Consider the following 13,714-nt stretch of genomic DNA (forward strand, 5'->3'; position numbering starts at 1 on the left):
CAGTTCAAAATGCAGAAATCACCGGTCTTCTGTGTCCTTCGTGCTGGGAGTTGGAGACTGGAGCTGTTCCTATTCGGCCATCTTGCTCCGCCCCTTCAAATTTTTATTAAAACACTGTATGCTAGCCAACTCTTAGTGACTCATTTTGAAAAACTTTTCCACTGAATTTAACCCAGTTTGCAACTTCTGCTCTAGGGGGTTTCATCCTCCAGTCTAGCCTAATCATCATAGTGTAATTAAGAGCATAAGGGCTTGGGAGACTGGACAAATCTTATTTAGACCTTGAGTACTAGCAAGGGACTTTAGTATTTGAGCCTCAGTTTCCTGATCTTAAAACTCAGATAAAGATTTCTACATTTAATTCTGTAATGAGAATTAAACAAGACTGTGAATACGAAGTGCCACATTCAGTATCTCTCAGTTGACACTGAATAAATGATGCCCATTGTGACCATCCTGTCTGATTGTTAGGAGTCTTTTATCTTTCTCAAGGATGTTTACAGATGTGGAGTTCTCTGGGTCTTGGGAGGTGTGGTTAACAGGGTTGGGCTTCCTCAGGGATGGGCAGCCCATAGAGAACTTCCAGTTTCATCACATTTGATCCTAAAATTTACCTGTCCACCTAGACTTTTAGGACCCTTAGTTTTCTCTATTCCAAGGAAGAAGGCTCGGCTCTTAGAAGAGCCTTATGCTCTTCTAAGTCAGATCTTGGTACCTATTTGACCCTCTCTTCTAGCAGAGAGATCACTAGGTATAAGCACTTGCACATACCCCAAGGCTTTTCTCAGCTTGTATAGCTGAGAAAGCAGCTTTCTGGGCTTATACTCTTTCAGAGAACTCTCGAGAGGGAGCTGTCACTATTGGTCACTATTGGTAATGTTACAAGCTCTATAACTATTTGTGCACTCTGAGGTAAGTTAGGCTGAGAAGAGGTCAAAGGTATCCAAGGAAGGATTGGGATGCCAGCTCTGACCAGCTTAGTCCTTGATTCTAGGCTTCTACAGGAGCTACACTCTGTATCCTGGCTACCCCAGGAACTGGATCGGTGCTATGAGCTGCTGGACCTGCAGGAAGCTCTAGCCAAGGAGAAGCATAAGGCTCTACGACTGCTCCATCATTGCCTGAACCTCTGCACATCCATTCTTCGACTGGTAAGAGGCTCTAGTTTATTGTAGACATTTTCTCCAAGTTGAGCTCCCCAGAGTTTCAGCCTCCTTTCATTAAGTTTCTCCTGGAATCCACTGTGAGACCTGGACTCTGCAGTTGAATCAGAGCCATTTTCCTGCCCAGCAACAGCAGTTTCTACTCTCGGATGGACGAATCAATAACAGGTGTGCAGAGGCTTAGACTCGACCTTTCCCTACGGGTTGATCTTGACCTAGGAGCAGGGAGGAGAAGGAATATATCAATGTTTATTTTGTCTGTTGTTTATGCCGACCTTTGGGAATTAGGGAATTTGAGAATAGGAATCCTGTCTTTTATGCTGCTGAGCTTTAGTGAAAGGATGCAGTGATGGAATCCTTCCTACTTATGCATATGTTGCATCTGCAATGCACACCCCCTGCCTAGAATTCTGGGAGGCCCTCCTGTATACTTGCCTCTTGCCCATGGCCTGTTATCATGGTTTGTTGTCAGGTGGGGCTGGATATTCACACAGGACTATGGCTGATTACCATGTATAGATAGTCCAGTTCTGAGAGAGGAGGCCCACCCAGATTTTGTGAAAATAACTAATTAATGTGAAGGAGGTATACCTTACCTGGCTTGAGCCAGGTTTTGGGTTCTACCTGTTGCTCTGAACTCCATCAGAGGAGGTTAATCACAAAAGACAGAACTCTGAAGTCCAAAAACGGCCTCAACTGCAAGGAATTTCTTCCTGTTTTTTTTTTTTTTTTTGAGATGGAGTCTTGCTGTGTCACCCAGGCTGGAGTGCAGTGGCACGATCTCGGCTCACTGCAAGCTCCGCCTCCTGGGTTCACATCATTCTCCTGCCTCAGCCTCCCAAGTAGCTGGGACTACAGGCGCCCGCCACCACGCCCGGCTAATTTTTTTGTATTTTTAGTAGAGATGGGGTTTCACCGTGTTAGCCAGGATGGTCTCCATCTCCTGACCTTGTGATCTGCCCGCCTCGGCCTCCCAAAGTGCTGGGATTACAGGTGTGAGCCACTGCACCCGGCCGACTGCAAGGAACTTCTATTCCTAGGAGGAAGCAATAACTTCTGTTGATTGCTCTTGGATGAAATCTTAAATATTTAAAAATACCTATAATAAAACATTTTCACAAAATTTTGAATAGTCAAATTCCTTCCCCTTCTAAGAATTACCTATCCTCCTTATCCTACTCTGTTTTTCTTTTTCTGTCTTCCTTCTCACCTTTAAAAATACTATATAATTTGCTTACTATTTTTACTAATGTCTCATGATAGATTGTAACCTCCACAAGGGTAGAGATCTTTGTTTCATTCATTGATGTATCCCAGGAACCTAGGGATATTATTGAACGTCTTTGCACAAAGACGTTCAATAACAGCTCCACAGAGTTTAAAACCTTGGATTTAACAGAACCTCTGCATATTTTACAAGTTTGTATTGATTGGACTCTTCAGTGATATCTTCTTTGGATGTTTTAGAAGTGTGGCTAAAAAGGAAACTCATAGTCTGTCTTCAGGAGGTTTAGAGGAAAGGGGCTAAAGGCATCAGCAATGTCAGGATCCTAAAGCCAAAGTGCAGGAGTGAAAAGGAGACAACAGCCTTTAGCCTCCAGGTAATAAATGCTGGACCTGCCATTCTACCAAGCTGAATGAGGCAGGAGATGGGGGGTGAGCTGCTCCACAGCCTTTCTCTACCTCTCAGTTCCTCAGTCCTACCTTTAATGTTACAAAAGTAGTTATAAATTTTTGAAATCCAGTAGTCAATTTTTTATATGAAGGTATAATTCATATACAGTAGACAAATTTTAACTGTACAGTTGTTGAATTTTTTGCATTTGTATTTGTATTGCTATATATTTGTATAGCCGGATCATGATAGAGAACATTTCCAGCACCCCAGCAAGCTCTCTGGTGCCTTTTTCACTGATACCCCCGCAGAGGTAACCAATACTCTGACCTGTGTCACCACAGGTTAATTTTGTCTCATTTTGAATTTCATATAACTAGAATTGGACAGTGTGTGCTCCTTTTTGCCTGACTTTTTTCAGTCAACATTATGTTTGTGAGATTTATCCATAATGTTGTAGGTATCAGTGGTTCACTCTTTTTGTATAGCTAGGTAGTATTTCACTGTATGAATGACCACAATTTATATATTCATTCTCCTATTGTGGACATTTGGGTTGGTTCCAGTTTTTTGCTATTATGAATAATACTGCTATGAACATTCTTGTACATGCATGTCTTTTGGTGAACATAAGCATTTATTTTTTGCGGATATATATTCCAGGAGTGGAATTGCTAGAATAGAATATATATATGTTTTACACTGCCAAACAGTTTTCCAGAGTGGTTGTACCAGTTTACATTTCCATCAATGATGTTGATTTCCAGCTGCCTTTCTTTCTTTCTTTTTTCTTTTTTGAGATGGGGTCTCACTCTGTTGCCCAGGCTGTAGTGCAGTGGTGTGATCTTGGCTTACTTCAAGCTCTGCCTCCCAGATTCACGCCATTCTCCTGCCTCAGCCTCCTGAGTACCTGGGACTACAGGTGCCCGCCACCACGCCTGGCTAATTTTTTTTGTAGAGACGGGGTTTCACCATGTTAGCCAGGGTGGCCTTGATCTCCTGACCTCATGATCTGCCGCCCGCCTTGGCCTCTCAAAATGCCAGGATTACAGGTGTGAGTCTGGCTGTGTCTCCCAGGCTGGAGTGTACTAGTGTGATCTCAGCTCACTGCAACCTCCACCTCCCGTATTCAAGTGATTCTCCTGCATCAGCCTCCCAAGTAGCTGGGATTACAGGTGTGAGCCACAATGCCCAGCTAATTTTTATATTTTTAGTGGAGACAGGGTTTCACCATCTCAGCCATACTGGTCTTGAACTCCTGATCTCAAGTGATCCACCTGCCTTGGCTTCCCAAAGTGCTAGGATTACAGGTGTGAGCCACTGCACCTGGCCTCAGTTGCCTTTCATTCTTACCAACACTTATTTTTTTCTTTTCCCTCCCTCTGTCTCTCCTCTCCATCCTTTCCTTTCCTTTCCTTTCTCCCTACCTCCCTTCTTTCCTCCCTTCCTCCCTTTTTCCCTTCCTTCCTTCCTTCTGTGATTTTGTATTTTGATATAATTTCAAACTTATTAGAATTGTAAGGATAGTAAGATAAACTCTCACATATCCTTTATATAGATTATTTTTCCCATTTGCTTTATTGTTTATGCTCTTTCTTTTTGTCTAAACATGTACACATTATTTTCTAAATCATTTGAGAGTAAATTGCAGGTATCAGCTCCCTTACCCCTGTCTTAGGTTTTTTTCTGTTGCTATAATAGAATACCAAAGACTGGGTAGTTTATAAAGAATAAAAGTTTATTTGGTTCATGGTTCTGGAGGCTGGGAAGTCCAAGAGCATCTGGCAAGGGTCTCATCCCATGGTAGAGGGTATCACATAGTGATGAGACATGAATATGAGACAGAGAGAGGAGGGGGGAAATCAGGCCAAACTCATCCTTTTTATCAGTAATCCATTCCCATGATAACTAACCCACTCCCATGATCAAAACATTGATCCTTTCATAAGAGTTGAGGCCTCTTGGCTAATTACCTCTTAAAGACCCCATCTCTTAAAACTGTTACTATGGCAATTAAGTTTCCAACACATTAACTTTTGGGAGACACATTCAAATCATTCAAATCATAGCAACTCCTATATATGTCAGTATGTTTTTTCTGTGAACGAGGACATTTTCTTTTATAACTATAGTACAATGATCAAAGATTAGGAAATTTCACTTTAATACAACTCTGTTATCTAATCTCTAATCTTTATTCAAAGTTTGGCAATTATTCTAATAATGTCCTTTATTACTATATATTTTCGTTCTTCAGGATCCAAACCAGAATTATATATTGAATTCAGTGCTCACTTCTCTTTAGTCTCTCTCATATGGAACAGTTCCTCAGCCTTTTTTTTTTTTTCCTTACTTGCTTCAAGGCATGACAACTCTACAGTACGACTGGAACATTCCAAAGCCTCCTTCCCCACTGCAGATCAGATCAAAAATAGAATTTAGCTGAGATCTTGCTGCGTACTTTCCCCTTCTCTTTTCTCTTTGTTTACTCCCTTAGAGGCTCTTGTTTCCCTGAAGATCATTCCCTCAATAAATCACATTTCTCCAAATCCCTGTCTCAGAGTCTGCTTCTAGGAAACCCAACCTAAAAGAATATGTATTAGGCCAAGCTTATTCACTGTTGTATTCAAATATTCTATAGACACAATTTTTTTTTTTTTTTTTTTTTTGAGTCAGGGTCTCACTCTGTCACCCAGGCTGGAGTGCAGTGCCATGATTTTGGCTTACTGCAACCTCCACCCCCTTGGGCTCAAGCCATCTTCTCACCTCAGCCTGCTGGGTAACTGGGACTACAGACATGGGCCACTATACCTGGCTAATTTTTGTATTTCTTTTGTAGAGGCAGGGTTTTACCATGTTGCCCAGGCTGGTCTCGAACTCCAAGCTCAAGTGATCCTCCCACCTTGACCTCCCAAAGTGCTGGGATTATAGGCATGAGCCACCACACCCAGTCAAGACATAGTGATTTTTTAACCTCCTTTGTCTTTCAATTTCTGAGAGATATATGTTAAATATCCCTTCCTACCTACAACTGTAGATTTGTTCATTTCTGCTTGCTGTTCTTTCAGTTTTTGTAACATGTATTTTAAAATCATTTTAAAATACATGTTTTCACTCTCTTTTGTTTTGTCATAGTACTCTAATCACTTCGTTTGTTTGTTTGTTTTGTTTTTTTTGAGACGGAGTTTCATTCTTGTCGCCTAGGCCGGAGTGCAGTGGCATGATCTTGGCTCACTGCAACCTCTGCCTCCAGGGTTCAAGCAATTCTCCCTCAGCCTCCCGAGTAGCTAGGATTACAGGTGCCCACCACCACACCCGGCTAGTTTTTGTATTTTTAGTAGACATAGGGTTTCGCCACATGGGCCAGGCTGGTCTCAAACCCCTGATCTCACGTGATCCGCCCACCTCAGCCTCCCAAAGTGCTGGGATTACAAGTGTGAGCCACCTCACCCCGCCAATACTAATCACCCTTTTATGTACACCATAAATTATGTATTTATTATGTTTGCTGTCTCCCTCCTCCTGGAGGGGCAAGGACTTAAGTACTCATTCACTAATATATCTCTAGTGCTTACTGTAGGGTATGCCATTTAGTAGGTGCTCAGTTGAGTGAATGAATGACAAGTATGAATTTTTATCCATATCGTTCCCAAGAAGAATAAGAACCTTGGCATTATCGTACTTTTCTTTCCCTTCTCTCTTCCTCCCATTACGCTTATATTGACATCTCCTGGAATTTTCTTCAAGATTGTTATGAACATTCTTCTTTTGTAACCTACTCATTTGCCTTAGTCCACTCAGGCCTCTATAACAAAATACCATAATCTCAGTGGCTTTCAAACAACAAACATTTATTCTTGGAAGCTGGGAAGTCCAACATCAAGGTGATGACAGATTCAGAGTCTGGCAAGGGCTCAGTCCTCATAGGTGGCACCTTCTTGCTGCAGAAGGGACTAACCAGCTCTCTGAGGCCTTTTAAAAATAAAATTAACAAATAAAAATTGAATATATTCAAGCTGTAAAATGTGATGACTTGATAGATGTATATGTTGTGTAATGATTACCACAATCAAATTAATTAACACATCCATTACCACACAGGTGGTACATTAGATTCCCAGAACTTGTTCATCTTATAACTAAAAGTTTGAACCCTTTGAATAGAACTATCATATGATCCAGCAATCCCACTTCTGTGTATATGCCCAAAGGAAATGAAATCAGTATCTCAAAGAGATATCTATACCCCCATTTTTATTGCAGGATTATTCACAATAGCCAAGATATAGAAACATCGATGTGTCCATTGATGGATGAATGGTTAAAGAAATTGTGATATTAATACATATATACAATAAAATATTATTCAGTCACAAAAAGAAGGAAATAATGCCATTAATGGCAGCACATATGAACCTGGGGACATTATGCTAAGTGAAATAAGCCAGACGAAGAAAGACAAATACTGTATGATCTGGGAACCTTTTTTTTTTTTTTTTTTTAAGGGCACTAATCCTATTCCTGAGACTGGAGACCTCATGACCTAATCACCTCCCCAAAGACTCCACCTCATAATACCATCACCTTATGGGTTCAGATTTTAAAATATGAATTTTGGAGGGACACAAACACACAGGCCATAGCACTATTTAAAATTAACAATATATCTCACAAATTTCTTTACCCACCAAATCTTTTGTAGAATACTTTATCCTCTTGGATTCATTTTCCTCTGCCCGGAATATATTAATACTATTCCTTATTTTTTTTAAGGGAGAATCCATGGATGGAAAATTTTCTGAGTCTTTGTATATCTAAAAAATGTTTTTATTTATCCTCAAACTTCAATGATACTCTGACTAGGCACGGAATTCCAGGTGTTTTATTATTTTTGAGACAGAATCTCACTCTGTTGCCCATGCTGGAGTGCAGTGGCATGATCAGGGATCATTGCAGCCTCGACTTCCCGGGCTCAGGTGATCCTCCCACCTCAGCTTCCCGAGTAGCTGGGACTACAGCAGTTGATACCACGCCCAGCTAATTTTTTGTATTTTTTGCAGAGATCAGGTTTCACCATGTTGCCCAGGCTGGTCTCAAACTTCTGAACTTAAGTGATCCACCCTCCTTGGCCTTCCAAAGTGCTGGGATTACGAGCATGAGCCACTGTGCCAGTCCTAAACATTTTTTCTTATAATTTGGACGTTATCACCCCTAGTACTGGTGCTTTAAAAATATATACTGATTATGTTCTATGGTATTAGCAATTATTATTGTTGTCATTGGTATGGTTTTATCCTAATAGCACTCAGTAGGCTCTTTCAATGTGAGATTATACATTCTTTTTACAAACATTTACTGTGAAACTACCCCATGCCAGGCCCTGTGTTAAGCAATAGAAAAATGAAATAAGGTGTAACAAGATCGCCTCCTAAAGGAGCTTACAGTGTAGTCGATGAGTTATATAAATAACAAAATCATGGTGCACTGGACTAAGGGTTATGAAGTGGGAAGCACTGGGTATTGGGGAGTATTTTTAGAACATGGAAGAGAACACTTCGCTTAGTCTCATATACAAAATCATCATACACATAGGGCATGTCTGTATTTGATGTCCCATGCTTAGGACTTAACTGTCTTATGCTTGGGTCTGAGAAGATTGGGGCTTGAGCTCATGGATACCAGAAGTACAATTCACAGACACCAATCAGTTCTAATCACAAGCTCTAGGGAGCATCAAAAGGGACAGGAGAGCATGGAAGACAAAGGATTCATCTGGCCAAGCATAACTTTCTGGTACCTCTTCTCTGTTCCTCAACAGTGAAAGCCCAGAGTGTTGGCAATTGTCAGCAGCCTTTATAGGCTGAGGAACCTCCCAGATCTGAAAGAACCCACAAAAAGGCTCCCAGGCTCTTATTCCACATTCCCTCTCCTCTAATAGAAAGTCTATATCAGTGCCCAGAAACAGCTTCTATTGTAACATAAAGCAATATCATTCTACTCAGCAGGCCACATCACTTGGCCTAATTATTACCCAGAGTCCATATCCTGAAATTATTATTTAGCCTTATTCATCCCATCTTTTTTTTTTTTTTTTGTCTTTTCTATGCATTCTGAACTTTTACATTTACATATACACAAATTTTCTATTTGAGTTTCACCCTGGGGGTTTTCAGTAGACAGGCCTGGCCTACCGTATTAGCACATTGTGACCTCTCAATATATGTTCTCTATTTCATATCTTCTCTGGTCACTTAAAAATTGAGGGGGTCAGGTGGGGTGGGGGTAAACTCTGCTAAAAAGGAGCCCTCCATGTGTATATCTAGGTTCTAGGTCCCAGACTCCAGGACCTGAGAGGTTGCACAGACTAGTGGGTGGCTGGTTTGCTCTCCATCCCCCATCTCTGGTGAGTTTCCACTCTATGCTTACAGGTTCACGAGGACACATACCACATGCAACAGGGCCTACAGGAGCGAGTGCAAAACTGTGACAGGATCAGGGCAGGCCAAGGCTCCATATACCTTCAGAGGGTACAGCACAAACAACTGGAGCAGAAGCTGAAGCAAGCAGAGGCCTGGTGGCTGCAGCTGGGAAAGTTTGCCCGCCTGGTCGACTACATGATTTGTCAGAGCCTCATTTCTATCTTGGAAGAGCAGATAACCTCTTTTGTGGCCAACATCCTTCAAGTGAGGTGGTGGGTGGCATATGTGGAGGTGGCAGGCAGTCCAGGGCCAGATGCTGAGGAATGTATACTGACATCTAGCCCCTCGACCTTTCCTGACCCTTTTTTTACAGGCCCCAAGGCAGAAACCCTTTCTCTCATCACAGCTGGTCTTTGATGATCATGACCAACTGTCTCATGTGCCCTGTGTTGAAAATATGATTCAGATTCTAACTGGAGGCCTACAGTCTGTCAAGACCTCTGCCTTGCAGGTATTCTGGATTGAGCAGAAAGCTGGCTGTGGGAATTCCCAGTTCCTATCTGAGTAATCAGACTCACAACCTGGTTTGAATCCCTCATTGTTTTCCCATTTCTGCCCCTTCTCCATATCCTGACATGAAGGTAGTACAGTCTGCAGACCTGAAGACCTCTTCGGATTCCCTGTATTCTGAAGGTATTTAGGGAGACCTAGGCAGGGGGTAGGAAGGCCGAAGGAGGGTAAGGGCACAAGTACGAATGGCATGGGAAGAAGTCAGGAGGTCCAGGCTATAGAGTCAGGCATTGGGTGTGGATGGAACAGCTCTAACCTGGGTACTGCACATGTGTGTTGTGGGTAGAAAGGTCAGGGAGTGTTTTTGCTCACAAATTCATGTGCTTCTGTGTATGTGCGTGCAGTGAGAGGGTGTATGAAAGAGTGTGAGTATATTGTCCTTCCAAACCTGGTTCATCCAAAACTCTGTGAGGTTTTTCTCCAGTGCCATAATTGCATTTCATTTACTACTGAACTTTATTGCTAAGTAAATTTGTACTTGTTTGAAGAGCTCTGCTTGCTCAACACTTGCTTTATGTCATATAGCTCTCTTTCATTTCATATGGATTAATTCATCAGTATTATTGAAACATTTCATGGTTACTAATTATTATTGATTATCAATCTTCACACTTATTAACCATCAGGGTGGAAATATATCTTCACATTTCCCTCACTTAGGATACTAATGCTGTCACAAATAAAATCATTAAATGCAATCAGTCACATCTGACTCATCGATACTTTTTAATTTCCCCATTCAACTTCTATCTGTTCATTAAGAAGAATTAAAGACATAACATTAATTTAGGAAATAGGTGACAAGGAGCAAAAAGGTTCATTGCAAGGATTCTGTGTCTTTTACAAATTATACACCAGTTGGGGCACATTATTTTCCCCATATAAATTTAGGTTAATTGATAGAGACTACTGATATTTGTGTGTGTGTGTGTGTTTTTTTTTTTTTTTTTGAGACGGAGTCTCGCTCTGTCGCCCAGGCTGGAGTGCAGTGGCGGAACCTCAGCTCACTGCAAGCTCTGCCTCCCGGGTTTACACCATTCTCCTGCCTCAGCCTCCCGAGTAGCTGGGACTACAGGTGCCTGCCACCTCGCCCGGCTAGTTTTTTGTATTTTTTTAGTAGAGATGGGGTTTCACCTTGTTAGCCAGGATGGTCTTGATCTCCTGACCTCGTGATCCGCCCGTCTCGGCCTCCCAAAGTGCTGGGATTACAGGCTTGAGCCACCGCGCCCGGCGATATTTGTTTTACATGGTGCTGTGGAAAGAAGTAAGGCCCTGGAGTCAGACTCATTAGTTTACTAGTCTGCAAAGCAGGAATAACAAACATACCTAATCTGAAGAATTATTTTAAAGATTAAAAGAGGTCATGTGTCTAGTATGGTGCTCAGCACATAGAAATACGTGCTACAGATGTGCCTTCTTACTTTATTAGTATTAAAGATGTAGATAAATCAGACATTTCACCATATTTTCTCATCATATGCAGTACTAATTCATGTTATAAATATGCTGTAGTATTTTTTGAATGGTTAAAAGGAGCAAAAAAAACCTCTTGCATTTTTATTCTAAATTCTAGTGAAGCTAAAAATATTCACCTTCCATGTCTTAGGTTGTCCCTTCTGCTTTTAAAAAAGCACACAGACTGGTATGTTTAGGGGTGAAATGTCATGATGCTTGTATCTTACCTTCAAAATGTTTAGGGGAATGAAAAGATAGAAGGAAAAACAAATAATGCAATGTGACAAAATGTTAATTGTTGAATCTAAATGGATGGATAAGGGTATTCATAGTACCATTTTAAAACTTTTCTACAAAATTTGAAGAAAAAAGGGATCTGAATGGAAAATCAGATTAATAGAATGGAGTAATCAAAACCGAAGTTCTTTTTGTTGTTAGTTTGTTTTCGAGACAGGGTGTCACTCTGTCACCTGGGCTGGAGTGCAGTGGTACAGCCTCAACCTCCTTGGCTCAAGTCATCTTTTTACCTCAGCCTCCCAAGTAGCTGCAACTGCAGGCACATACCACCATGCCTGGCTAATTTTTAAATTTTTTGTAGAGATGGAGTCTTGCTATGTTGCCCAGGCTAGTCGTGAACTCCTATCCTCAAGCAGTCCTCCTATCTTGGCCTTGCAAAGTGCTGGGATTACAAGCATGAGCCACCGTGCCCAGCCAGAACCAAAGTTCTGTTGTCCTTAAATTCTTTAAAAAAATGAAAAAGTTTTGATTTGCATTTCTCTAATGATTGATGATATTGAGCTTTTTGTTCATATGCTTGTTGGCCGCATGTATGTCTTCTTTTGAAAAATGTCTGTTCATGTCCTTTGCCCACTTTTTAATGGGGCCATTTTTTTTCTTGTAAGTTTGTTTAAGTTCCTTATACATGCTAGATATTGGACCTTTGCCAGATGCATAGTTTGCAAATATTTTCTCCCCTTCTGTAGGTTGTCTGTTTACTCTGTTGATAGTTTCTTTTGCTATGCAGAAGTTCTTAAGTTTAATTGGATCCCATTTGTCAATTTTTGCTTTTGTTGTGACTCCCACTTATAAGTGGGAGCTAAATGATGAGAACTCATGGACACGAAGAGGGGAACAGCAGACACTGGAGCCTACTTGAGGTTGGAGGGTGAGCAGAAGGAGAAGAATGGAAAAAAACAATTATTGGGTACTAGGATTAGTACCGTGACAAAATAATCTGTACAAAAAACTCCTGTGACACGAGTTTATCTATATAACAAACCTGCACATGTACCCCGGAATCTAAAATAAAAGTTTAAAAAGTGGAGTACATTTTGAATAAATGTAAAGAAGTAGCAGTTAAAACACTACTAGTAGTCTTTAAGAAGGATGCATCCAACTGAGAAAACTTTTACTTAAATGAGGCAAAATTTGTATGGCCTTTTAACTAAATTACAAAATAATTTCAGTAGCCCCACTTACACACAAAAGTATGAAAATTAACTCCTTTTCAATAGAAATGTATACATTGACTAGATTCTAATCACTAAAAGAATACTCAGTGTATTATTAATAAAATAGTTGCAACATATTCTCCAGTCTTAAACTGTGTTCTCCAATATTTTCCAGAGAACATTTTACAACTAAACAAGAGAGTATTACTATTACTATCTGACGTCCTTACAATCTTATCAGATGTTTTCTGCAGTTCAAAACTCAGAAAGCACAATCAGATAATCACTTTTCTCATCTGTCAGATGTCAAATTCAAAAACCTTAAACTTTAATATGGCAATATCCTATTAAGATCGGAATAACTTTTTGATATTTGCGGTAAGATAAATCTGTTACACTGAAAAGAGACGAAGAATTGCTTAATTTTAATTATATAATCTCTTGATATACATTTTGGTTGGGATAGCCGAAATTAGCTTGGAGATGTAATGTAAAAAATGAAAACTGATTCTTTGCAAGGGGACTGCACAGGGAAGGTCTCTTTGAAGTATGAGGTATGAGCAGTAGGACCAGGAAAAGGAAATATAGAGGGAAGCAGTATGATTGTGAGTAGATTCATAGATGAGAGAGAAGGAAAGATTTCTTTTTTTTCCTTGCCGCTCTGTGAGAAAGAAACCCTGGAGATATGAGGAGTCATATAAATATGTTTAACCAGAAGCTTTGCTCTGTGTGGAATGTCTGAGTCACTCATTCAAGGAAATCTATATTAAAGATCTATATCATTGAAGCCTTTCAAGTTGGATTGATATTTTAAAATTCAACTCCATGTTGACTTATATGTATTATATCAATACATATGAATTTTCAATTGAAGTCCCAAATCCCTTAGAAATGGCAGGTAAATTACATTTCTTTGATTTAGTTGATTTCAAATTTCTTCTTATGGCCAGGCACAGTGGCTCATACCTGTAATCCCAGCACTTTGGGAGGCCGAAGCGGGAGGGTTACTTGAGGCCAGGAGTTCGAGATCAGTGTGAGCAA

General features: G+C 40.5%; 1 protein-coding gene across 1 annotated transcript in view; it reads left to right on the forward strand.

Annotated features, from left to right (window-relative positions):
* Window positions 1–13,714, forward strand: part of DNHD1 (dynein heavy chain domain 1) — a 79,231-nt gene that overhangs the window by 18,297 nt on the left and 47,220 nt on the right. Inside the window, exons 6-9 of the mRNA XM_011954319.1 lie at window positions 995–1,151; window positions 9,207–9,461; window positions 9,571–9,708; window positions 9,839–9,890. Coding sequence (XP_011809709.1) covers window positions 995–1,151; window positions 9,207–9,461; window positions 9,571–9,708; window positions 9,839–9,890 — 602 coding nt within the window. The remainder of the gene's footprint in view (window positions 1–994; window positions 1,152–9,206; window positions 9,462–9,570; window positions 9,709–9,838; window positions 9,891–13,714) is intronic.

This window comes from Colobus angolensis, unplaced genomic scaffold (genome assembly GCF_000951035.1).
Source record: "Colobus angolensis palliatus isolate OR3802 unplaced genomic scaffold, Cang.pa_1.0 Scaffold381, whole genome shotgun sequence".
NCBI classification, from domain to species: domain Eukaryota; kingdom Metazoa; phylum Chordata; class Mammalia; order Primates; family Cercopithecidae; genus Colobus; species Colobus angolensis.